The 23,883-nt window shown below is 39.3% G+C and overlaps 2 protein-coding genes across 2 annotated transcripts; both read right to left on the bottom strand.

Annotated features, from left to right (window-relative positions):
- Nucleotides 1–1,958: 1,958 nt before the first annotated feature.
- On the bottom strand, nt 1,959–10,833 carry LOC145913567 (coiled-coil domain-containing protein 141-like). The gene is made up of 22 exons (XM_083001284.1): nt 10,588–10,833; nt 10,034–10,237; nt 9,577–9,726; nt 9,275–9,394; nt 8,778–8,963; nt 8,532–8,689; nt 8,144–8,300; nt 7,887–8,009; nt 7,441–7,632; nt 7,159–7,342; nt 6,673–6,842; nt 6,292–6,450; nt 5,853–6,050; nt 5,441–5,659; nt 5,172–5,321; nt 4,894–5,022; nt 4,447–4,638; nt 4,303–4,370; nt 3,801–4,022; nt 3,208–3,443; nt 2,893–3,045; nt 1,959–2,731 (listed from the first exon to the last, which is right to left on the bottom strand). The coding sequence occupies exons 1-22, from the start codon at nt 10,702–10,704 to the stop codon at nt 2,409–2,411; spliced, it is 3,810 nt and encodes a 1,269-aa protein (XP_082857410.1). The 5' UTR covers nt 10,705–10,833; the 3' UTR covers nt 1,959–2,408.
- LOC145913738 (SEC14 domain and spectrin repeat-containing protein 1-B-like) lies at nt 10,775–22,749 on the bottom strand. The gene is made up of 26 exons (XM_083001487.1): nt 22,563–22,749; nt 21,369–21,428; nt 20,960–21,074; nt 20,115–20,196; nt 19,747–19,860; nt 19,339–19,533; nt 18,891–19,078; nt 18,484–18,588; nt 17,819–18,067; nt 17,434–17,558; nt 16,901–17,019; nt 16,428–16,595; nt 16,189–16,311; nt 15,875–15,970; nt 15,687–15,812; nt 15,401–15,511; nt 15,237–15,331; nt 15,026–15,170; nt 14,722–14,832; nt 14,533–14,663; nt 14,313–14,445; nt 14,139–14,228; nt 13,798–13,919; nt 13,438–13,609; nt 11,188–11,323; nt 10,775–10,839 (listed from the first exon to the last, which is right to left on the bottom strand). Exons 1-26 carry the CDS (start codon nt 22,693–22,695, stop codon nt 10,775–10,777), a joined length of 3,309 nt encoding a protein of 1,102 aa, XP_082857613.1. The 5' UTR covers nt 22,696–22,749.
- Nucleotides 22,750–23,883: the final 1,134 nt, after the last annotated feature.

Below are 23,883 nucleotides of genomic sequence, written 5' to 3'. Positions count from 1 at the left end.
TTGAACAATGACAGGCATGATTTCGCTTACATTTTCTCGCACTTGTTGTAGACAATGTGGAATCACTGCTTGGTCGGTAACAATAATGGAAAGGACTCGCAGCCAACAAATCATCGGTTGATTCCCCGTCTTCAGTCAGTTGACCGCGAGCCTGCTTCACCAACACTAGCGGAACTTTGCACGTGAGAGCATCAGCCGCTATAAGGCAGTCTGTATCCCATACAGAAGAAGCCGTGGAGAGAAGAGACAAAGTCCTCGAATGACAAACTTCCTCTGTTTTGTCGCTATCAGAAGCAGAGAAATTTCCAGGGGAAGGAACGTGGATTGGAGTGAAGTGTTTAAATGAAATCGACCGAGATTTTGGGGACTTGGCAATGCCATGGGATTTGGACATGATTGAATGTTGAACTTTACGTGGTGGGAAGGAATCTCTTTGCCTCACTGTCACTTTTATAGACTTGTTGTACGGCCGAGGAGTGACAAGCCTGATGTTTTGTTTGTTCCTTTGAGAAATGTTCTGGTACAGACAGCTTGTAGCCTCTAAACTGGTTGAGTTGTCTGAAAATCCTTAAGTTTGGTAACGTGTAGTTAGGGAACTTGGCTAACAAAATTACCATAATAAATAAATACTAGATTTCGACATTTTATGCAAAATATTTCTAATGACTCACCCCCAGAGCAAACATAATGAAGAGAAAAATAATTTACATCAAACCAACGAACAAAAAGCACTCAATTGTGTTCAATTGGTTTCTCACTAGGAAAATTCATCAATAAACAACTTACCCAGTAAACTTTGCGAATCCATCACAGGTTCCAGGTTTATTTGCATTTGTTTGTTTCTTTGCGTCCCTGTCTTAACAAGTCTGTGCTGTTCCAACTTTTCATCACGTTTCAAGGTGTATGTGTTGGTTCTGAACGATTCCCAACACATCGATGTCTTCTCGCCTGTTTTACAATTTCCATCGGAAAATCCAGGAACTAAAGATTTTTTCTCTTTGCTTAGATCCTGGTCCGGTGGGTCACTTTTATCCGGGGCGGTTGAGGTAGGTATGACTCCAGTCATGGCATCGGCTTCAAGCAATCCATCAGTGTCACATGGCGAGGGGCAAGCATCAATTTCAGCTGGCTTTTGTGGATATTTTCCTGAATCTCCTCGTTGAAGTTCAGGTTTAAACCTTTTAAGAAGGGAAATGTCAAAGTAATTTCTTTAGGTTTTATTACCACGTGTTTCTCACCGATGAAACGCAGAATTGTCGCTTTGATTTATTGGCTGCTGTTGAAAATCTTCTGGTTCTGACATCTAAGAATTGTCAGGGACATTAAACAGTATTTAAATAACCAATGGCAAAAATCAAGCGACTTGCAAACTAGAAGTGAAGTTATGTGAATTTTAAGTGGGTAGTAAAAGGGCATAACAACATACCGGTAAACCAACAAAGTCTCGTGATCAATGTTTTCTTCAAAGAATCTAGATTTGCTATTATTTATGAATAACATGACTACAAAACTGCCAATTACAATCTGTTCACGCTGCCGATGGTACCATACGGACAAGTCAGGTGTTAAGTCCACAGTATGTATGAACGCATTATATTGAACCTAATTTGGTGATGTTATATTTCAGACCTGCACAAAAAGTTGATCATGGTGAGAGACAACTGTATAAAATCTAATAGCTGTAAAAATCTTGATTTGTCAAAATGGTCCGCGAATAACTTGGTAATTAAAAGAGGTTGGGAACTACTGATTTAATTCATAAAATAACAACCAACAAGATGTACATCCACCTCCCCCCCATATCTAATGTGGTAAAGTAAGATCATTTATGTTCGGACATAAATGCCCACCATCTGTGCCTTTCTGCACCTGCAACTACTTTCAGTCTATTCTCAATCCTACATGCCCTTGGTTGTTATGTCTACTCTACATTGGTTAAAATGACTCTGTTGATGACGATGATTTAATGTGGAAATAAATAGAAAACATACATTAGTTGATGTCCACAGTGAGAACACAAGCAGTGTACAGCAAGAAAACGACAGACATGTGGAAAAATAGCAACCGTTGAATGTTAATTTAACACATATTGTTTTTAAAACCTGTACCGTTGGTAGAAAAGCATCTGAACACATTAACACAACATTATAATTTCGTTTACACTTGCAATTGTGCTTTAAGCAATGAAATAACACTTAACACGAGCATATGGAACTTGGCAACACATTTCAACATTAACTATGTCGGTAGGTGGCACACTTGAGAACTTTGGAGTCGTGCAAAAAGTGACTGTCGACCGATCAATAATGCAAGTGATTATTGTCGTTAATGTACCACACAGTGAGGTGACGTCATGGTTAGTAAAAGTTCAGTGCCAAACCGGCATGTCACGTGATTTGATCAGCCAATCAGGCGAATCGGTAATATACCTTCTCGCTATCGTCGGTTGAACCCGTGTTTGACCTCTCATCCGAACCAACACGCAACGATCGATTGCGATCAGCGATCCAGGAGGCGGCATATTCATCCAGCTCCTTCTCCCAAAACTTCCTCCTCCTCTGTCGCTCCGCTCTCCCGTTCCTCGGAGGTTTAGGAGGAGGAGTTTGACCTCTGCTGTTCGTTGTGAAGGAAGATGATGCAGACGGTGTCCTCTCACCTAACGGAGTTTTTATTGAGGAATGAGATTGGTCTTTTCCTGTTACTTGTACGTTTCTTTCATCCTTTCTTCTCGCTGAATCAAAACATGAATATTTAATTTTATCGGGCAAGCTTTGCATTTGGCTGCCATCAGACCAATGCAACAGGAGGAACTTTACATTTTAAAAATTTAAGTGTATCACAAAGGATTTACACAACAACGTCACAGTATGTGAACATTATTCGTAATTGTACCTGTAACGACTTGTTCATTGTTGTCAGTAACATCACTATCAGAATAAACAGAATCAAGATAATATTCTTCAGATGCCGAGGACACGGATAGCGACGATGAGCTTGTATCAGTGTTTGGTGAAGATGGCTTCACAATTTCCCGTCTTTCGGGAACTAAAATTGCAAGAACAAAACAGTTTACTTAAAGTTTATGCTGTAATTACCAAAAGTCAGATATATCACAATGGCAAAATATTCTTTGCAAGCATAGGGGATTTGTGTATATTCATTAACCATTTTGAACAAAATGCGTGGTTTGCTTTAAACTTTTCCAACCTTTCAACAGATTCAACGTCCTTTGATCTGGAGGAGGTGGAAGATCCTGTTGAGCCTCCTCTTGTTTCGCTGGAGGACTTTTGGTATCTTTTGTTGCGGAATTCAAATTCTCATCCAGGAGGACCGACATATCATATGGTTGAACCTTTGCAGTTTGAACTTGTTCATGAGGGACAGGTTGGTGAATTGTGCTTTTCACTCCTTCAAGGAGATTATGGAGGTTGTCCACTTCACATCTGCGTAAAAATTAAGGCGAGTTATCACATGGACCATGGACAAATTATGATGTAATGTACACCAATAAATATAGATGTTTTAAATTTGATTCTGATTTCGCCTTTGCGTATTGCATTTAAGTAAGCAACACCTAATACTTTAAAAATAAACAACATACGTAGTATTTTACACAACTTACGGTTTTGTAAATGTTTAAGACAAACACTATAGCTGCAAAATGCTGTTATTATTGTAGAAACAGTCGAAACGTTCGCCAAATGAATTTTACGGCAGCTATATTATTCATTAAACACCCAGTGGTTTGTTGTGAGGCAATTTATGGCGTCATAACAGCTACAGTCAAAGGAAACACTTACCTCAGGTTGTTAACTGATTCCAAAATGTCACTTTGCTTCTTCTTCATCATCTTTCTGAACGGAAGAATCTTTTTCTCCTCTTTTCCTCCAGGATCATCCCCCCCATCCTCCGCCTCCACGATGATGGAGGCAAACTTCTTCGTTCGATCCGTCTGCTCATCCAGTTTTTCCAACACTTTCTTTCCAAGGAGATCGACAAGGTCATTCACTTCATCAGATGTCCTACATTTAATAGCAAGAAATTTTATTCGGCAAATCTTACGAATAACAACAAGAATGTTGTTTAAACAAGGGATGAACATTTTTGCGTTAAAAGCAATTTTCTTTCCTAATATTTTCGCACGTTGAGACAGACAGATTCTTTAAAACCGTTTCAAATACGATCTTTCGCGAGTTTTCCTTCGTCAATTAAAATACCCCATTATAAAAAAATGAAAGCGTTATTTAAAAAAAAATGAGATTATAAAAAAATGAGACACAAAGCAGGCAGTACTACACTTACCGAATAGAAGAGGATTTCCGACGAATACTTTCAACCATTTGTTTCAAATCGTTGTTCCAAGCTTCACACTGACATGTTGCATGTTTACATTATTCATAATTTGACACTCATATTAAACTTCATGCTACACAACTTCGAACTTACCTCTTCCGTAAGAGAATAGAACTTCATCAATGTTTTTGCGGCTCCAACTGCTTTTGTAGCTCTCGATGTCGTTTCTTTTAATTCCTGTTCGATTTCATTTATTTCTGTGTTGGTTCGGGTGAAACGAGGATTTTCTTTATTCAAACGATCTTTTGAAGATGACACGAATTTGCCCCAATCTTTTTTCGAAGTCTGAAAACCAGAAACAAACGGTCAAGTTTTGTAATAAAAAAATATCCAGGGTGTGGCGCTATGCGAATTCGGTTGTCGACAGTACCTGGATCAGTTCTACAAGGCTTAGTTGGCCGAAATTTATTTAGTCTGCCACTGATTCAAGGTCAAGGGTAACCACTTTTCTGACCCTTTATCTTATTACAAGCTGTTTTTATTTTTTTGTTGATAAGTTGCTTCAACATTTCGCAATGTCGATTTAGAGCCGTAACTCACAATAATCTCCATCAAGAGTTGCTCCGCATCCTCCTGCAACATCACTGCTCTGCTCTTCACCTTACAGTTGGAAAGATAATTATCCAGCTCCTGAAGGCGCCTCTCAAAATCCTGCATTACTTTCCGATGCTGCAAAACACAAACCAAGTCACATTAAAATGATTCCAGACTCGTACACCAGTTTGAATGTACGTTTTGGGATTCGCAACTATTGGTTTTTTAATCTGCAACAAAAGATGAGTTTGACTCTTTGTGTTTTTTTAATAATAAACTCTTACCAGTTTGTAGCCGTGAGTAAACCACGCGCTTATTTGTTGACCTTCCAACTTGTCCTGGTAATTTCTCCACAACTTCTTCCAATGAGAATAGAAAACGGATATTTCCATTGTGACGTCGTCCAACGTTTTCTGGCCGTGGCTCAACGAAACCTAGGGTAAGAAATACATCATAATAAAATCATAATAACCACCAGTGGCGGAAGAGAGCTAACCTGGAAGCTATGACGTTTCAAATCTGTAAAGTGGGATTAAAAAAATTAAACACCAACCTCTCCCAGCTCGTATCTGTTTATCACTTGATGAACTTCGTAATTGCTTGACGTCACCGCGTTCATGAGGTCATCAACTTGAGTTCGTAGCCTGCCGTGACTACGTAATAGAACTGTCACAAGACTTTCCTTCTGCGGGCTGCTCGGCATATCGACTACGTCACGTAAGGAATCTTTGCTGATGAGCTCCTTTTCCGATTCTTGAATCGCTTCCCTCAACTAAAATACAAAAGTTGGTATTAAATGAAAGGGTAAACTTGATACTTAAAAGGATACAAAGGTAAAAAGAAACAAAAGAAACATGAATTTTGTGAGCTGTATAAAGATGGCCATTGTTTCGAACTATAAGTCTTATCAGTATAAGAAAGATGTTCTGGTATTGTCCCAACATAAAAACTAAACCAATATTGACCTTCACTACAAGCTCATGACAGGTGTTGGCCGACGTCAGGGCGACTTTATAGTGCTTCATTCTGGTTGAAAGCATCTGGTATCTGGTGAGGAGAGCTGAAATCCTCCTCCTGATCGTGTCATCTTTACTTTCCTCCGTCTCAAAAGATGCATTGAGTGATGTGGATGGAGAAGTCCGAAGTCCAATCATTTCACAATTCTAGAATAAACACAAGCAGGGTTAAAGGCGAGGGTGAAGGTTTGTTTGCTGTGAAAACTGCATTTCATTTTAAAAGATAAAGTCGGAACGTTAGAATTGGAGTTCAGTGTACAAACTTTACTGAAGCAACAAACATATCCGAAAAGTCGTTTTAGACATAATTTACTTGGTATGAAATTGGTGTAAAAATCCTCCCTATGCAGTACAATATTCTCAAATAAGAGAAATTTGGGCAACTTACCGCCACAACTTTTTGAATTTCTGCATGAATAGATTGAAGTAAAGTGAATCGATCATCAAGCGAAGAAGAAAGTTGTTGGTTCGTCTCCACATTCTCCCCCAGATGAACTTCATCGTTTACAAACACAGATTGTTCCAAGTTCTCCAGCGAAGCCATTAACTGAAACATAACAGTTCGAATGAAACTTATACCGTTTCTATGAAACGTTTTTGATAAGCAAATCCAATATAATGACACTGGCATTGCATTTAACTGGGGTTTACACAATTGCCAGCGAAGTCGATTGAAAAAACAAATCCACAAAGCGAAGTTTTAAGCAAAGTTGTCTAAAATATCAACGTTGTCATCAGCAATATGAGTTTGTTCTGGATTAAGTCTTACTCTGTTAATCGTTTTCTCAGATTCTCTCCACTGAGCGTCAGTTTCGCTGCTGACACCCGATTTATATCTCCATGACAACCACAAATCCATCAGCTCGCTTTTCTTACGGTAAACACTGTGCAGTGTTTCCGAAACTTTTTCCGCTGTACAGCTTGTGTCCAAGGAGTCGCCTTGACAAAGCAAATAAACAAACATTGTCTAAAAAACTCAACGTCAATATATCAATATGTAAAGCTACTGATTATGACTGGTTATGTAAATTGTTCGATGGGTTCGGTCTCTCCGACTGAAATAAAATTGAAGCAATGATGACGTAAGTTACTGTAGAAATGTCTGGAATCAAACATGTTGATGTTTTATTGTCAGAATTATAAGAAAATACGTGAAAAGTGTTTCTAAAATAAAATAGTTTGCCGGGTCGATTATGAAGTTACGAGCTTTACAGTCAAGTCATTGGTGGTGTGATCCGAACAGCAGTAAACTTACCAGATGTTATTTCCTTAAGCTTAGATTTCGTTGAGTTTGCTTGATCGCTTAGGGAGGTGCAAAGATCTTGAACAGATGTAACCGAGTCCTCGCAATCTTTCACTTCCAACGGTGCGATGTCTTGAAGATTAGATTTCTTCTTCTCACAGACCTTCAGCCTCACCTTCTCAATCTCCTCATACGCCTAGAACGATATTTGCAAAATAATATAAACAAACTCAAATCCTTGAGCAATTTCATGACATTTGGAAATGGAATAAAAACATTCCGCACGACATTCACCTTATCAGAGGCATTCAAAAACTCCACAAAGTTATCGGCCAACTTGATTCTGTGCTGAACTTTGTTGTTCAGATGCGACCAAGTTTCCTTGAGGGAAGTCGCCTTGTCTCGAACTTGGGCCGGTTTACTCACTCCAACATCCAAAAGTTCGTTAGCAGTTTTCACAAGAGTTTCCAAATCCTCCGATTTTCCCTGGAAATCAGCATCATTACAACCCCATTATTTGCATGCTTTTTGATCATTGAATATAAATAATAGTGCACCAACAATTACTAAAGTTATAGACCAAAGACTGACACGGCGTATTGAAAAAAAATATAATTGTCTCTCATTAAACACTCACTGGCATATATTGCTTCCAAACCGGTTGCATAAAGGCATGTGTTGGGCAACAAAATTATGCGTATAAACATTAGTATGGGTGGTGCAGTGAATTCAATAAATACCTCTACGTCTTTTGCAAGGAGTTTGTGCCACATGATGAACTGAGAAGCTGTCTCGCTGTTATTTCCAATTAATCCGTTGGTGGAAAGCATTCCTTCGGCTACTTCACAAGTCCACTGTCTCAACTAAACAAAATAATAAACCTACCATTAACATGTACATACTAAGGTGCAAAAAGGAAAGCCAAAGCTAATATGCACACTAATAATGAACACAGTGGTGTTTGAAACAAACTTGTACATACAGTGACGTCACAAACCTGATCACAGTTTTGGAAGAAAATTTTCACCATTTCTTCAATTCGAGAGGAATCTTTTCTATGGCGAGTGATTATTCCCAGAAGTCCATCCCGAGATTTCAAAACCCGATCTTTTGCTTCCAGTAAACCTTCCAATCCTTCCATGCCATCTTCATCCCTGTTCATAAAGTTATTTTTAATCGTCCTCACCAACAACATTGTATTTTTACATTTGTAGATTGTGAGCAACTGATAGTTATACAGTACAGAGGTCAAAAGGTTACTTGAATTAGGCAGAAATTGTGCCTAACCCTTAGATAAACATTATTCCAATTCAAAGCTTACACTTTAAACATTTAGTGTGATCTCTTCACCAACTATGTTAAATATTATAGAATGCACCACCGACCTTGGGCTGATAATAAGTTCAACCTTCTGCAAAGCTGGTTCACTGGCAAGATTGATGCTGGAAGTAAATCTGATATACTGTTCCTCCGCTTCTTCAAGTTGTAGCGAAAACTTTCCCTTTACCAGTTTTTTCCTGATTTCCTCCAACGAGTATTCGGCCTTGAACAAAGAAATTATGAAAAGTATTGCATCACGTCTCTATATAGTTGTATGTATTGAAGGTTAAAAATTACTCTTATGAAAATACCTCTTGGACGAGTTTGTAGAATGAAACAACATTTGTGAGTTCGTCTCGACGGAAATCTAAAGTTTTCATGAAGCTTTCTCCGATGCCATCAAGTTCACGTGACTTGGATGAAACAAGATCGGCACCTGATGCTTTCAGTTCCTCCCTCCCTCGATTCACCAACGTTTTCGCCTCCTCTATTTTCTCCTAGAAATTTTTTCGATGATTATTTGATTGTTGATCTGTATGGCGCAAAACGCAGTCTCGTCTAGTTTTACTCTGCTTGAGTCTGAACGTACAAAAGTGATAAAACATTAATAATGTTGACACAAATACAAAATAGTACTTGCACCCACACCATACACCCACAATCGAACGGTAAAGGTTTAAATAAACACATGCAAGGCACTTGCGGAAAGAACAGGGGTCGTAAGGTTGGAATCTACAGTCTGTGGTTAAGCTCCTCATTTTCAATATTAGAAGTCATTTATAACGGTTCGAATGCGTTCATTTCCTACCTGCGCTCTTTCCTTGACCTCCTCCATGTGACAGAGAATTGCCTCAGAGCGAACTTTGCTACTTCCTAATTCCGGATCTTCCAGCACATGTTCACGGATGTCGTCGAACCAGTTCTCTATCTGCAAAATAAAAGAAAACTCGTTATCATGCCAAGGTTGTTTTATTTCTTCGAAACGTTTGTTGGGTTTTGGTGCGGTACCAAAATATTTTATTCACAATATGAATACCTCAGATTCAATCTCACAATACTGGTTCGTAGCAATATAATGTAGATAATGTTGCACTTATTAATTGATCAAACCTGGTCAACTGCATCCTCCCATTCCCTTATTTTCAGCGCGTGTTCCAATACCAGTCTCCTTTTATCATATCTGTATTCGATTTGATTCCTTCTCTCAACCAGAGATTCGAGAGTGCATTCGATCGCAGCACAAGCACTGCCGAAACTTGCCTGCAGAATAGTTTACTCATCTTAGTCATGGACGAAAGTATGTTTCAAATCTTACAGTTAATAACGATATTCCGATTTTGTGCCGTTTTTCGAATTTGAATCTTGCCTGCCGAATGTGATTGGGTGGAAACAAGTCACGTGCCTGTTGCGTAATGCGAGTTATAAAACTTCAGCCAATAGTTTTTAATCAAACCGAACACTTGTCCCAGTCATGTGATGCCACTGATTCCAAAATGAGTGATAAGATGATTGACCAAAATACTTCAATCAGTTTATTATTTCAGCAACTTTTTTTGTCATTGATCACCTTGTGTTTTTCAGGATGGTCTGACTTTAGAGCCTTCAGCATCTTCATGAGGTCCCTCCCAGTTTGAGTGCAAGCATTTGACGCCTCTAGCATGCAGTCATGCATATCGTGTAACGTCACAATCAAACTTTCGGCGCTAGATCGATCAGCGGGCAGCTCCCCCCACTTGAGGTATTGTTCCATGCAAGTCAACTGATTCCCAAACTAAAATAAATAAACATTTCCATCTTGATGTCGTTTTCTCAAACAAGTTGCATAAAAAATGCCTCGGAGGATATAATCATCATTAAAGTTTGTTAAAAGCTTTAAATACCACAAAACATAGGCAAGGCAATGAAACGTATCACACACGGAAAAGTCCCCAATCACGGGCCGTGGACTGGTTCCGGTCTAAGGGGCATTTGTAACCGATTCACACATGAATAACAAAGTATTGACCATACTTTTGTATCGTATTTTGCATGTTAAACCGGTCTGTAGTCCGTAAAGGTTGAAAATCCATGTGGTAAATTACAGTGTATCTTACCCTAAAAACGCAACTAGATTGCAATTACCTTCTTGGCAGCATCGTAGAATTGAACGGATTTTTCAAGCAGAGTGTGCCTACGTGCCATTAATCCATTCAAGTCAGCCCACAGATCACACAACGATCGGCTCATTGCTCTGTGCATCTTCCTTTCCTTGGACGATCCTGGCTCACTGCTGTAAGTCACTGTGGACTGAGATGTTTGATTCGCAGAATTATCGTTGAATGTTTCCGATCTCTGTTCCTTCTCGAGGAGAGTCAGAACCACGTCCTCTTTTTCCTGAAATGAAAATATTTCTTTAAATAAATAATAAATAAATCGGCCAGACATCAGATTGAGGCTGGTTGCATTGGAACAAATTCCAGTTATATATTATTACCCTAATGGCGAACACATTACATAATAAACCTTAGTAAATTAATTTAAAATAACTAAAATAACAGCATGCATAAAAGATGTATTGACAACGTTGAAGTAGAAAGATTGTCGAAAAAATAAAAAACATTTCAAAAAAGTATAAAAGGTTATATTTTGTGCTCTAAACGCCATAAACGATGCTGCTGAAAAATGTGAATTAAAATAAAACTATTGTGTAATAACAAGCTATTGCAATTCAGCACATTCTACTCGTGAAACTTGCCTTCATTTTTTCCAACAGTGCGTCGTGTTGTTGTTGGAGTTTCAAAGCTTCTTTCAGATTTCGGCCGATATCAAAAGCGTCTGGAGCGCATTGAACCAACTTCATTCGTATCCAATCAGTTGACTGCAAAAAAAATAATAGTGTGATTTAAAGAAACAGGGCCTAGGTAGTTGTTCAAATTTGAAACTTTGTAGAAGTGGCTACAAAATTATTCTAGATCGTGGTGTGTTTTTTCGGTAATGATAAATTGATTTGTTTCCTTCTCCAACCGCCTTGTTGGACGACTCACAGCACTCACACTGATAACTTCCACGGCAATCTGGCCAGCATTGGAATGGACGCAAATGCGACCGACAATATCGCCATCGTAACACCAGTCACCGCTATCTCTAACACACGGTTCGTTATCTAGTGATATTGTAAGGGGGGATATCTTCCCATGACATGCTTTGCTGCATTCTGGAAAGTCGGTTACGTCACAATGGGTTTCAGATTCATCGTTTGTTTTTTCATCGACTTTAGACCTCTTGGTTTCTACTGTGACGTAATCATCAGAAAAATCGTTCATTTTCTCGATCACAGCGTCGAAATCCGTACCAGCAGCGGCTACTTGTTTACGATGTTTATGTTTTCCTGGTCTGGATTGTCTTAACACAACATTTGGTCTTTCTTCGTTAAACTCCGGTGCAAGATTGTCGTAAACTGACTCCCTGTCTTGATATTGTGTAGTAGTTGGATTATAATATTGACCAGGGGTTTTGTCTGTCATCACACTCACTCATGCATTACCACCACAATAAACACACACAGTTTCTTTCTATGCCTGCAGTTACAAAATATGGATGAGCTAAAACCAATGTTTCTCAATCGTCGGCCCGCGTTAATCTTACTTCCGCATTAAGTGGAATTCTTCTATTCCCTTTTGTTAATATATTTAGTTCATGCCCTAAACACCGTTAAATACGCACGCTTGTATTAAGATAATTAAGCAATATTAAAACCCGTAAACCTGCCAACGTTACTCTGGAAATTCATACAGAAATATCGTTGTTGTGACAAAACACCTACGTAATAATTCTGAAAGCATTTAACGTCTTCCTATTTGCTGACCACCAACATTATACATGGTTAGCTTTCGCCAACAACTCGTACATGTTTAACCGGACTTTAAAACGTATCAAGCTTGCGGCCAATCCAACCACATCTTACGGTTCCCTTATCACGTAGTTCCATCGCTAAGGGTGTGAGGTCAAACGTTTAGTTGAGGAAGTTAAGCAATTATGCGGAGTAAAATCCCATGAGACATAGTTGGCAAATCTATTGAGAGTTCAGCGTTACGATATAAGTTACCACACACTTTGCAACAGAATACAAGGCTTCACTTGAAAGAAAAGTCAGAACGATTTGCACGCTGTATTTTACATTAATTATCACTTGGGCACAAAACGTAAATAAAAAAACAAACTAAACAATCCTTGCACTACCCTGATATTCAAACAACACACTTTTGCACTCAGAGTAATTAATATTCCCGCTAATCCGACAACCCGCTCTAGTAAACACTTTTCCTCAAGTCACAACGAACAGCGACATGCCGTATTGTGACGTCACACAAGCGCGTCTTCCATCAAGTGACAGGAATTTGTTTTTTCTTATCCCGCAGCTTCACGCTTGGGTGATTCCATTAGGGCAGTAACAAGTGGAGTGTCACTTAACCGTGCCTGGAATTCCTAACTAACACTTTAAGTGGAACCGACTCGCTATAATAGTGGAGGACTGTGTAAATTGACGAAGATTGTGTATTATGCTGCATATATGTAATGATGTTATTTACTGGATAAAATCTGTGACGAACTTGGGCGTCGTGAAATATTTATTCCTAATAGTTTTCTTAACAACTTTCGAAAAATGTTGATCTTATCAGTTATATTTATATAGTTGATCATTTTTAGACAAACGATTTCGATGACGTAATACGACGATTCGTTTTGTTATCACTGCAACACGAAAAGATCAAGCGGTTTTGTATGGAAATAAAACTCATCCAAGTAAGCGTGCGACGCCACGGAGTTGTTCATCGCGACCATTTAGGAACCACTACGTTAACGTAATCACTTTATAAGATGAAGGGTTTGCTAAACACATGAAGCGTTGTTTTTTTATGAATCACAAACTTACGCAAAACCTCTTCCCGCCTCAGATACGTTAACTATTTATTATGTTAATGTTTGTTTCACCTCGTTAACTCCTTCAACCCAACTTGGGAGGAAACTCCTCCTGTGGATGTTGACATCTGATATCTGATCCCCCTTCAGTCTACACCACTTGGATCTCACCGAACACTTCAGATGATCAAGCTCCTCCATCCTAGATTGGATGCACTGAAGAGCCGGGTGTCCTTCATCATAACTACACAAGAACATCCGTTTGATCGTCAAGATCGTCCGAACTCACACCAAGCTGCACTGATGAGACCTTACAGGTCGAAACAATGGCCTTATATACGCAGCTCACAAAATTTATATATTTGGCTCAATGCTTATTTATGCACAAGAACGATCCCACCATCAAATTTCACGAACAAAAAATTAACTTACGCTTGGTTTGAAGATCCTCCTTCAGCATCCATGGCTCTCAGTAAATCGCATCCCATCCTCATCACCCCAGCAACCTCATCAGTGAAGGCGTACTGAGCTTCACGGAGGGGAGCAAACTGAGGCTGGAAAAAGTGGAGGATTCAGTAAAACGATACAGAGTCACTTTGTTGTCATGGAAATGACTAAGGGGAAACACCGCTTTTGTGTCACCGGCCAATGATGAAACTCAGCCATTGTCTTTCGTTATGATTTTTATTTATATTTCTTTGACAAGCTCAAACCCATTTCTCGATATGTGACGTCACAAGATTCTGGTATTTGTGGGAAAAATCCTGACTCACTTGTTTGTGGAGTTGCTCCCTGGGAAGTTGAGAGGATGAGGGGTAGGCATCATCAAGATCCACTTCGAGCTGTGATCCTCGTTTAAAAAGCTAAAAGTAGTTTACAATGAACTACACAGAAGGGGCTAACCCCAAAATCGGGCATATTTTGACATTCTAGATCTAAATCTTCACCTGATCAACGTTTTGGTGAAACCTTCTCGCAACAGAAAGTCTGCTTTTTCTTTCATTCCAAGCTATGTTGAAACTCTCCCAAGAATCTTCAAGGGTGGGAAGTAATTTTCCTTTGGAAGAAATGAGCTGACCGCTGTAAAAGTGATGGCGGTTCAGTTATGTTAATGCTTCTTATCATACTTTGTACATTTCAGTGTGATAACTTCACTGTCAACTTTACCTGCTCTTTGATCGTTTCAACTTTGGGGACGCTGGGGCGCCGTATGGTGGTGAAAGTTCGAGACATCGACGTAGAACAGAAATGGCCGAGAGGTGTTTGTTCCCATTGTCGTAAGCTAACTTTGCACTCACCTGAAATATGTGGATTACATGAACTTGCCATTAAACATGTACAGGTTGGTTGCTTTACCTTGATGCTGGAATGTTGGTTGATGAGAAACTCAACTTCTCTCGCCGATTTTCCCAAAGCTCTGTGGGTTTGTTGTATCGTCTTCCTTACGTCACACAACCATTCCACCGCCTTGGGATGTAAAAAATGCGATTTGTGAAAATAAACTACTTTAGTTTGTACGATAAAGTGAGTTGCTTAGTAAGCACAAGCTTCACTGAGGCCAGAATTGGGCCAAACTACCAGCAAATCGCATCAATCTTATTCAGCCACTAAAAATTCTGATACGACATCTAAACCTATACAGCAGGAAGTATGTTCCTACTTGTGAGACGTCTCTTTGAGCAGTCAGAAGTTGCAGGACGTGTTCCAATCGTACTTTACTCGAATCCGTAAAAGATTCGCAGCGACGGACGCGATCTTGAATGCTGGCCACTGTCTGGCGCACTTGAGCAGCGTACCGATTCAAACTTCGAAAGAAAAAACGTTGAAGTTGGAACTAAATTCATGCGCATATTTTGTTAAACGTGGCTCACCCGAAATCGTGCTGAGATTCTTGCGAATGTTTGGCGATTTTATGCAAAAATGACGTCGCACATTTTACCACGGTCTGGTGAACATCCCGAACTTTCTGCAACAAATAACTTGCTGGTAGGAAAACATAAACATAGACAACAGATGTGTGGTAGAGGTTTCTTACTTCGTGCTGATAATGCAAATCATCAAGTTTTGATTGAACAGCTTCCAATGGGTCTAACAGACTTGCTTCTACTTTGCAAATAGCCATGTGGTTTTTAAGTTCGTTGTGTATCTGAAACACCACAGTAGACAAACGATGATAAAGCTCAATTGTTGCATATGCAATATTCTGTTTTAATATAAACATCGGATTACGTCACTGTTGCTATATCAGTAGTAGAAAGTCGTTATTTTCGCATCGGCTGCTGCATTAAGTTTACACATAGAAACGTTACGCATATGCTTACCTGGTCAGAAGACTTGTGATAGATGTAGGAAATATGAAGAATTTCTCCTCGTTTCCTCAGACGATCTTGGAACTTGAGACATTGATCTTCAACAGCCACCATTCTATGGTGCAAATCCACGACCCACTGTAACGCACATGTTTTAGTTTCATGCTCGAATACAAGGGTGGATTTATTTCCTCACTAACCTCAGGTAGATATTGATCCTCGTTTAAGTTCACTCCGTTGCGGTTGATTATTTTCTGGAACATTCTTTTTATTTCGGTGAGGACAGTGAAAGGTTCCTGAACATACAAAAAGTAGAATAGACCGACAATGCAAAAACGTATCAACGTTAGGAAGCATTGAAAGAATTGTCTTTCAATCTTGTTGCTTGCGTTAAAGTCACATACAAACTTCCTGTTATCGTTTTGTTGTAAAAGGTGTATTTTATCAGGTGTCTAGGTTTTAAACTTTCCAACAAATAGAAACTTATTTGAGTTTTCCGTTGCTAAAATCTTACTGTGCATTTCTTCAGGATCTCGCTATGTTTCTTCACCAAACTCTGGACTGAATGCAACGAGTTACCGTAGGAGGTTTCTTGTTCAAGGTGACCGTTACCTGGACCTCTCACCCAGTCACGAACCTGGCGTAAGGGAAATATTATAATAAAACTGACATAACTCTGATCTCACAAAGGGTTTTTCTTAATAAGCTGCATCACATATAACATTACATTAATAGTTTCCAGAGCAAACTCACAATCTGTAGATTTTCTTTGATCCTTCGTGGAGTAAAAAGCTCCTCATCCTTTCCGGACGTTTGATCAAGCTCCGGAATCCCGGTAACCGTTTTCCTCCGGACTCTTTTCTGCGTCTTCACTTGATCTTGTGAGTGGTTGGATGACTCCTCCAGTTTGTGGAGGATATTCTAAATATACAGGAAAAAGTTCAACAAAAACTTCAATCTTTTTTTAGACAACTCAGTCACGTTTAAATTTACATTTAAGGAATTTAAAACAGTTAAAAGGAAAGCTGCTACGTGAACATTATATTCAATCTTTTCATGCAAAACAACCCACGGTATGTCCAAAAAGAGCCATAATATTCATTGAGAGCTGCACACATCAGGTTGTAACTTGTAGTAGTTGCATACGTTTATTAGACTCAGTTATCGGTTGACTAAGTTATTAACGAAGCAAAACACAATACTAGACATTAGATAAAAGTTGTTACCTGCAGTTGACTGATCGTCTCCATCATCATGATCCCCTCATCTGATATCGGTTGTGAAGGACTGGAGTGGAATCCGGTTTCACTGTGAACTCGTCTCAGTTGTTCCAACAATCTTTCCCCTGCACAGAACAACCAATAAAAACCCCGTTTGGTCAGCAAAGTCGCACAGAACAACCAATGTGGTGTGACTTTCCCTGCACAGAACAACCAATAATAGGAATTGTGTAAGTTGCAGACAGATTGGCCGTTTGGTCAGAAAAGTCGTCTGAAAGTCACACCAGTTGCACTGATGAGACCTTTTAGGTCGAAACAGTGGCCATCTGTCTGCAGCTTACACAATTCATATTATTGGCTCCACTTTGCTTATCAATAAAAACCCAGTACAAGGTTTAAAACAATTAGGTGCCCACCACAAAGTCATTGGTGGAATGCAGAAGTGGTTTCACTTCATAGTCACCGATACTTTTTTATAATAACAAAATTTCAAAACTTGTTGCTTTAATTTTTGTCGAGTTACTGATAATTTATCTTGCCTTGCTTCAGAGTCGTATTCGGAAAATTCGCCAACGCGTTTCGAAGTTGACGTTTCGCGTCATCAGTTGTCTGACCGTCCTCTTTACAAAGGTTTGGAACACTTCTGCTCGAAGGCAACGATTTCCTAAAAACATAACAGTTAAGTAAAAAAAATGAGCTTCTTGAGTTCTTTCTCTCTTAGCTTGAAACACGATTACTTGCTTGAGTATCAATTTAAAAAAAATCAAAATTTATGCAAAAAAACTGTATTACCGAACCCAGTTGTTTTTAGGTGCAAAATACTTATATAATCCAAAAAACATAAAACCTAATCTAGAAGTCTGCTATCAAGCATTTGGACGAAGCAAACGTTTCAAATTAATCTTAACATCACATTGTACTTACTGGGAACCTCCATCTTCCTCCGTTCCATCTCGTCTTCGTCGTAGATACCTCGGTCCATTCCTTCTCGCAACATCTGTACTTGCGACCTCGTTATGAGAACTCTCCTCATCCTCGCTATCTGAAGGATTCCCGGGCAAAGCGTAAATGTGACAATTCGGTGCGGGCCCGACCTCATATCTCAACGCCTTCGAACGTTTCTTCCTTTTTTCTTTTTCTCTTTCTCGCCTTTCCCGCTCTGGAGGCAAACTCCTGCAGCCAGACAAGAAAAAAAGATCTTTTAAACAAACCTAAATAGAATTAGGTTTACAGATTTCACAGCCCAGGCATTGCAGCCTAACTGGATCAGCCAAATTTTCCTGTGAGGTGTTTACAAGGGCTTAATCTTGCTCCGACTTGTCAGGAAAAGTGGCTGATCCAGCTAGGCTGCAATGCCTGGGGTTGATACGATAGCTGTGATCGGCAAGTAAGGACCTGCGCACTGGGGCGATCCTGCCAACCATGCCATTGCATGAAACGTTAGCACCTAAATAGTGAAACCGAAAAACTAGTTCTTGATTCGCAAAATAAGCAGATAGTTAGTTTCAATACTTTTGGAACGATCTAACAATGGAACTAACGACGTCGCGTTCGGGAATAAAATATCGTTCAACAGGGTAATCCCCCACCTGCTTCTTCTCCGACGCGGTGGCGGAACGGGGCTACCCCTTCTTTGAGGTGACGTCACGTATGTTCTGGGGGCTGGAATGGGGGTGTTGGGGCTTTCCTCTCGTCTGAAATACAATATTACATGCTTTCTATTGAAGTACTTCATGTTTTGGAAACCAACACGGTGAACTCTAAGATCCTGTGGCAAACTTCGGAGGGAGACCGGCTTCTCGGTAAACTTTTTTATCGGTACCCATGCAATTTTATTACTCGTCTGTATTGTTAATCCTCGAATTAGTTTTAGGCAAAACACATATGATTTAATTTACCTCAGTGAAATAACAGTTATGAAATCGGTTATGGAAAATAAATTCCATATTTGCGCCGCGAAAATAAATTAAGCCTCAGGCCTGAAAATATGATTTACTTGTGGTGGTTTGAGATGCGATACGTGTTCGTGCTATGTACACGTGGTTTGGGTGATGGCACTTCCTGCGGCATAGCGATTTGGTTTGGTCTTCCTCTAGATGGCGTGTTAGATGAGCTGCTGGTGAAAGTATGTCCGGTTGCATGCCCGCTGTCGCTATATTCAAAACTTGAAGAAGACTTCGTGTTCTAAATAATGTGAAAAAACACAATATTTCTTACGATTTTACAATGACAAAAAATATCCGGATTAAACCCATAGTGGTATCTTGTATGCAGAAGAAACTTCGCGAAATTACAAAACCAGTCAAGTGATTTGGAAAAACTAAAAGGCGGGAGCAGGGTTTATCACAAAACTAAATGCATTTTTTGGACAATAAAGTTTGTCCAAAAGTTTAGTATTTCAACAAATAATGAACATTTGGAAACATCGGATGACATAAATTTACCTGCCCCGATTTCGCCACACTTCCAACACTTTGTATAAAGTCGAGTTTTTCTTCTGCGTCTGTGACGTATTTCTCAAAATTAATCCGGTTTCTAATCCACTGATGGTGGTCGTAAAAGAGAGTTCCACCAAACTCGGACGTCAACTGACCCGGATTAATGTAGCGAGAGAGCTTTTCCACTGACACTAGGATAGTCTGGATTAGAAGAAAAAATCCACAGTACATAAATTTACTTGTTAATTCAATAGCACTTTAATTACACATGTAACAATTAAATATTGATTTAAAATATTGTCAGTCGCCTAACTAAAAATGTCAGACTATATATGTTGCAAGGTTTAAGGTTATTTCGTTACTTCAGATCGAAATGAATCTACATAAAGTGCGAGTACTTCACATTGAACTTACTTCAAAACCAAGGCGGTCTTTAAACTTCTTGAACTTGAAGTTCGCTCTTTGTTTCTCCCAGAACTCAGAGGGTTTCACAATACAAACCAACCCCATCCTATCCCTCAAGCAGTACTATGAAATATAACATCTACATGCACTCTTAAGTACCAAATAAAATGTACCAACTCTGACAAAGCTTAAGTTAACTTAACATGCCAAAATTAAATATCTGAGTAACATTATAAAACCATTGAAACGTTAATATTAAACACATAATTGCAATTTTACCAGTTTCAGGTAACATGCGATACATCAGCATGAGATGAACCCATAATTGTGTTCTTAAGATTATTTCCGTTATTTTAAATATTTTAGTTAAAACTCACTTGGAGAATTCGGACCAAAGGTTTCGCCGCTTTCCATGTTGAACCTCTGACGTCCAATAAAACCGTGAAACGTCTCTCGTCCCTGGAAGTATGGATTATTAATTGCAGTCGTTTATTGAATGGAGAAATTTTGGTTGAATCTTCTATGGAAAGATGTAAACCCTACTAACTATTCCCGACGAAAGTATGTGTATGTACACAATGTACACCTATGTATAAACACGTGAATACACGGAGAACAGGACGCACTAATTTTGCAAATTAATTCTTCAATAGAAAATTACTCTAAACCGCATCAATTACGGCTCAGTACAAAACAAGCAGCCATCAATTATTCAATACAACTTTCCTACTCAACTTTCACGAGATAAAATCTTTCGTTTTTAGATTATATTTTTCTGACGTTTCGCTTGTACGAACAACTGGGCTTCTTCAGAGAATAAAACAACAGAAGCGAACCCAAAGGTATAAAAGGCCGCAACCGGAAGAACGAACGGCTTAGTTATTCATCATGTTGGTGGTCAAACGTATTTTTAGTTTTAAATGAAATCTTTCATTAAAGTTTGGTGAATTTCATTTGGAATTGAGTTATTGGAAAACTTTGTGTGGTTGAATAAAGTCCTTATAAATTCTAAATTTCAAATATTACTTTAATAACTTTGTTTTAGCGCTTCTGTTTTTAGAATACATGTTTCGCTTTATTAAACATCATCACTTCTTATTTAAATAGAAATTGACATTGAAGTTGCACTTGTGTCACGCGAAAGTGCTGCTGGTGAGGTGGATTCCATGGAGTTAAAACATTTTCATTGCTTATAAATTCTTGAAACATATTAACATCTTACCCGAGAACAGATGACAGATATCTGAGAGTTGTTCCGATGGCGTGTTCTGTGTAAGGGTAACGTTCAGTGACGTTAGGAATGGTTACTATGTGTCCCCCTCGTCTGTCCTTTCCGCCTGGACGAACAACAATTAAAATCACAACAAAGAATTCGTCATTCGCAAATACGTTAGTTCCACAATAGAAACCCGGCCCACAACAATGTTGTGCCTCTAATTGGAGGTAAGCGGACTCCCGGTTTATGGGACTTTATATAAAAGACTGGCAGGACTTTAAATCAATACAAAGTGTTTGAGGCGATCATTTCGGTTTCTATACAATGGAGAAGAGACGTTGCATTGTCTTGCTCTCGTAATAACGCTGGCAGTTGCGGTTTAGATTTAGCCGAGGATTAAATACGCTAAACTTACCTGATAAGTAGGCGATTTTCCGACACAAAATTCCTTTGATATCCTTGGCATGCATCGAACCTACAGACAAAACACAAAATGTAACTTACAAGGTAAAAAATTGCTGAGCAGAAATTTCCCTGACTTTATTTAAATTCGCATTGCGGCCTTCGTGGTTTCCGCTTCTAAATAAACCCGACCGAGATACATAACCAATGATGACGTGAATAAACATGTTGGAAAATCAATTTATAAACAGAATCCCACCGAAGATAAACAAACATTAAACGCTTTCTTTTCCAGAATAAATACGTCTTGTGGAAAGGCGCCTCCTAAAATTATTGCCAAGCTGTGAAATATTATTGATCTTATGTTGTTCCCGTGCATTTGTGCAGAGCCAACATGGAACAAATGAGGGGCACTTGTATTTTTAACCGTGTGGCAATTAATAGAAATCTACGTTGAAAAGCTTCGACCGCACGACATTCAAACTTAATCGCGTCGCTATTGGAAGCTTTTGTTTTTCATTGGATTCCTTTCCCGCCGACCCCGTCGAAACGCGACACAAGTACTCGTCAACAGCGCACTTCACCCTCAGCTACCGTCCTTGCCTTAACTGTTGCTTCAAACCCGATAGCTCAGCCCCTGTTGCTCGAGGAAATAAATTGCCCGAGAATTTACCGACTCGAATGATTGGACCAATTTTTGTCAAGTGCGCGTTCAAGGAAACAGTAACAAAGAGTTGAATCTTGCAACAAGTTGTTTCTAGCGATTGTTTCAGACTTTTAACTCCCACTTCAACTTTTGTCGAAAGATTTTCACCAGAACTTGACAACCGAAGGCGGTGTAGCGTTAAATTGTTTCCCTTAACCGAATAATTCACACACTACTCTACTACTAAGCTGTTTGCACAGGGTTACCAATTGCCTTCTTATCGCTTCGAGTTCAAATGTGAGGTGTGACTTTAATTTGGCGAAATTTTCCTCGCTTATATTGTAAAGCATGTAATTACAACACAATGTATTAAACACAAGAAGTTTAAAGATGGTACAATGAAAATAAACCGACAGTATGTAACGTTTATTTTCAACAACTTTAACCTCTACGTGTAATTTATATCCAGTGGTCCCAATGCTTTCCAGTGTGCGAACAAAGCGACTTTACGCTCATATATGTTGGCTACAAACACCTCGAGTGAGATCGGTAAAAACTTACCATTCTCATTCCCGCCGTCTCTCCGACTCTGGACTTGTTTTTCAGCAGGTAGAGGTGTCAGATAATCACAACTTGGTATCTTCCCCCCTTCTCTGGGTTGGACTGTGTACCACAGTTTACCCTGACTCGCCATTATCAGGGTTACAGTTTGTTACGACTCGACATTATCGAGTGCCTGGTAATACAAGTAAGACATTCTGCTAAAGAGACTGCCTGGAAGTACAAGAAAAACATAAAAAAGAAACTCTGGAAACTTTTAATAAACCGGAAAACACTTGTAACTTACTAAAGATAAGGTAACGACATGTTGCTTAATATGCCCATGACTTATAAACCTGACAAAATGACGGCGAATATCGGCAACAAAATAACGATTTAAAGATTAATTCCAACATATCCTTGTTTAAATCAATCATTACATTCAGGTCTGGCGCCGACCGTAAAATCGTCATCAGGAGAAAAACAGATTAGCTGTCAGGATTATCTGCAGATTTTTCAGAATATCACTAATGGTTTTCTGTTCATGTTACTCCTACCTGCGCCCGAACGTCGTAAATTGGCCATCTGAGATAAGGCATTTACATCACAACTGTTTTTAAAACTAGTGACCTACTTTTCCTTGTAATGTCTCAACCTTTAATTTGTCACTACCTGTTCACATATTATGATCTTTACATGTCAAAATAATTTTAGGCTTCCGCAATCTTGGCTGGAAATTCTGAGTTAAAACTTCGCAAAGTCGTTTCTTATCCTGTTTTCTTGATTTGAAATTAACCTGATTTGCGATTTACAACATTTGCTGAACTTATACAAAGATTGCGAGGTTAATCTGGTTTCCACTGATAGACTGAAGCAGACGTAGAACAAATAAACCTTCTTGATACGTCAGAGCAATCTTCAACAAGCAACGAAACACCGCCACCAACACGTGTTGAAGTTGCGATAAACAGAGTTTGTCAAAATAAACGGTTGCTTGATTTAGCGCAAGACCTGGCATTGTGCTGACAACCATTCCAACCCAGTGTTAACTCTGATTGTATTTCTCTCCCCACTTGGTCGCCTTTCATCGCGAGGCACAAAACACTTCCACATTCCCGAGGCTGGTTGCGCGCCAGTTCATTCGAGAGCTATTTGAAACCACTCGAACCTCGCGCGTTCGAACAAAACGCGTTTCTGTTGCTGTTCGACTGAAATCGATCAACGCGACAATGCGGGGTTGACTCGCGTGCGCCATCTACCGATTACGTTTTATCAGCTTATTTGTCCGATCTTTGTTGGTGAGAGTGTGGACCCCTGGTGTTCCAAGAGTTGGAGTTACCGG

The sequence above is a fragment of the Ascidia mentula genome, chromosome 9 (assembly GCF_947561715.1).
Source record: "Ascidia mentula chromosome 9, kaAscMent1.1, whole genome shotgun sequence".
NCBI lineage: Eukaryota > Metazoa > Chordata > Ascidiacea > Phlebobranchia > Ascidiidae > Ascidia > Ascidia mentula.
This window is presented reverse-complemented; position numbering and strand designations above follow the sequence as displayed.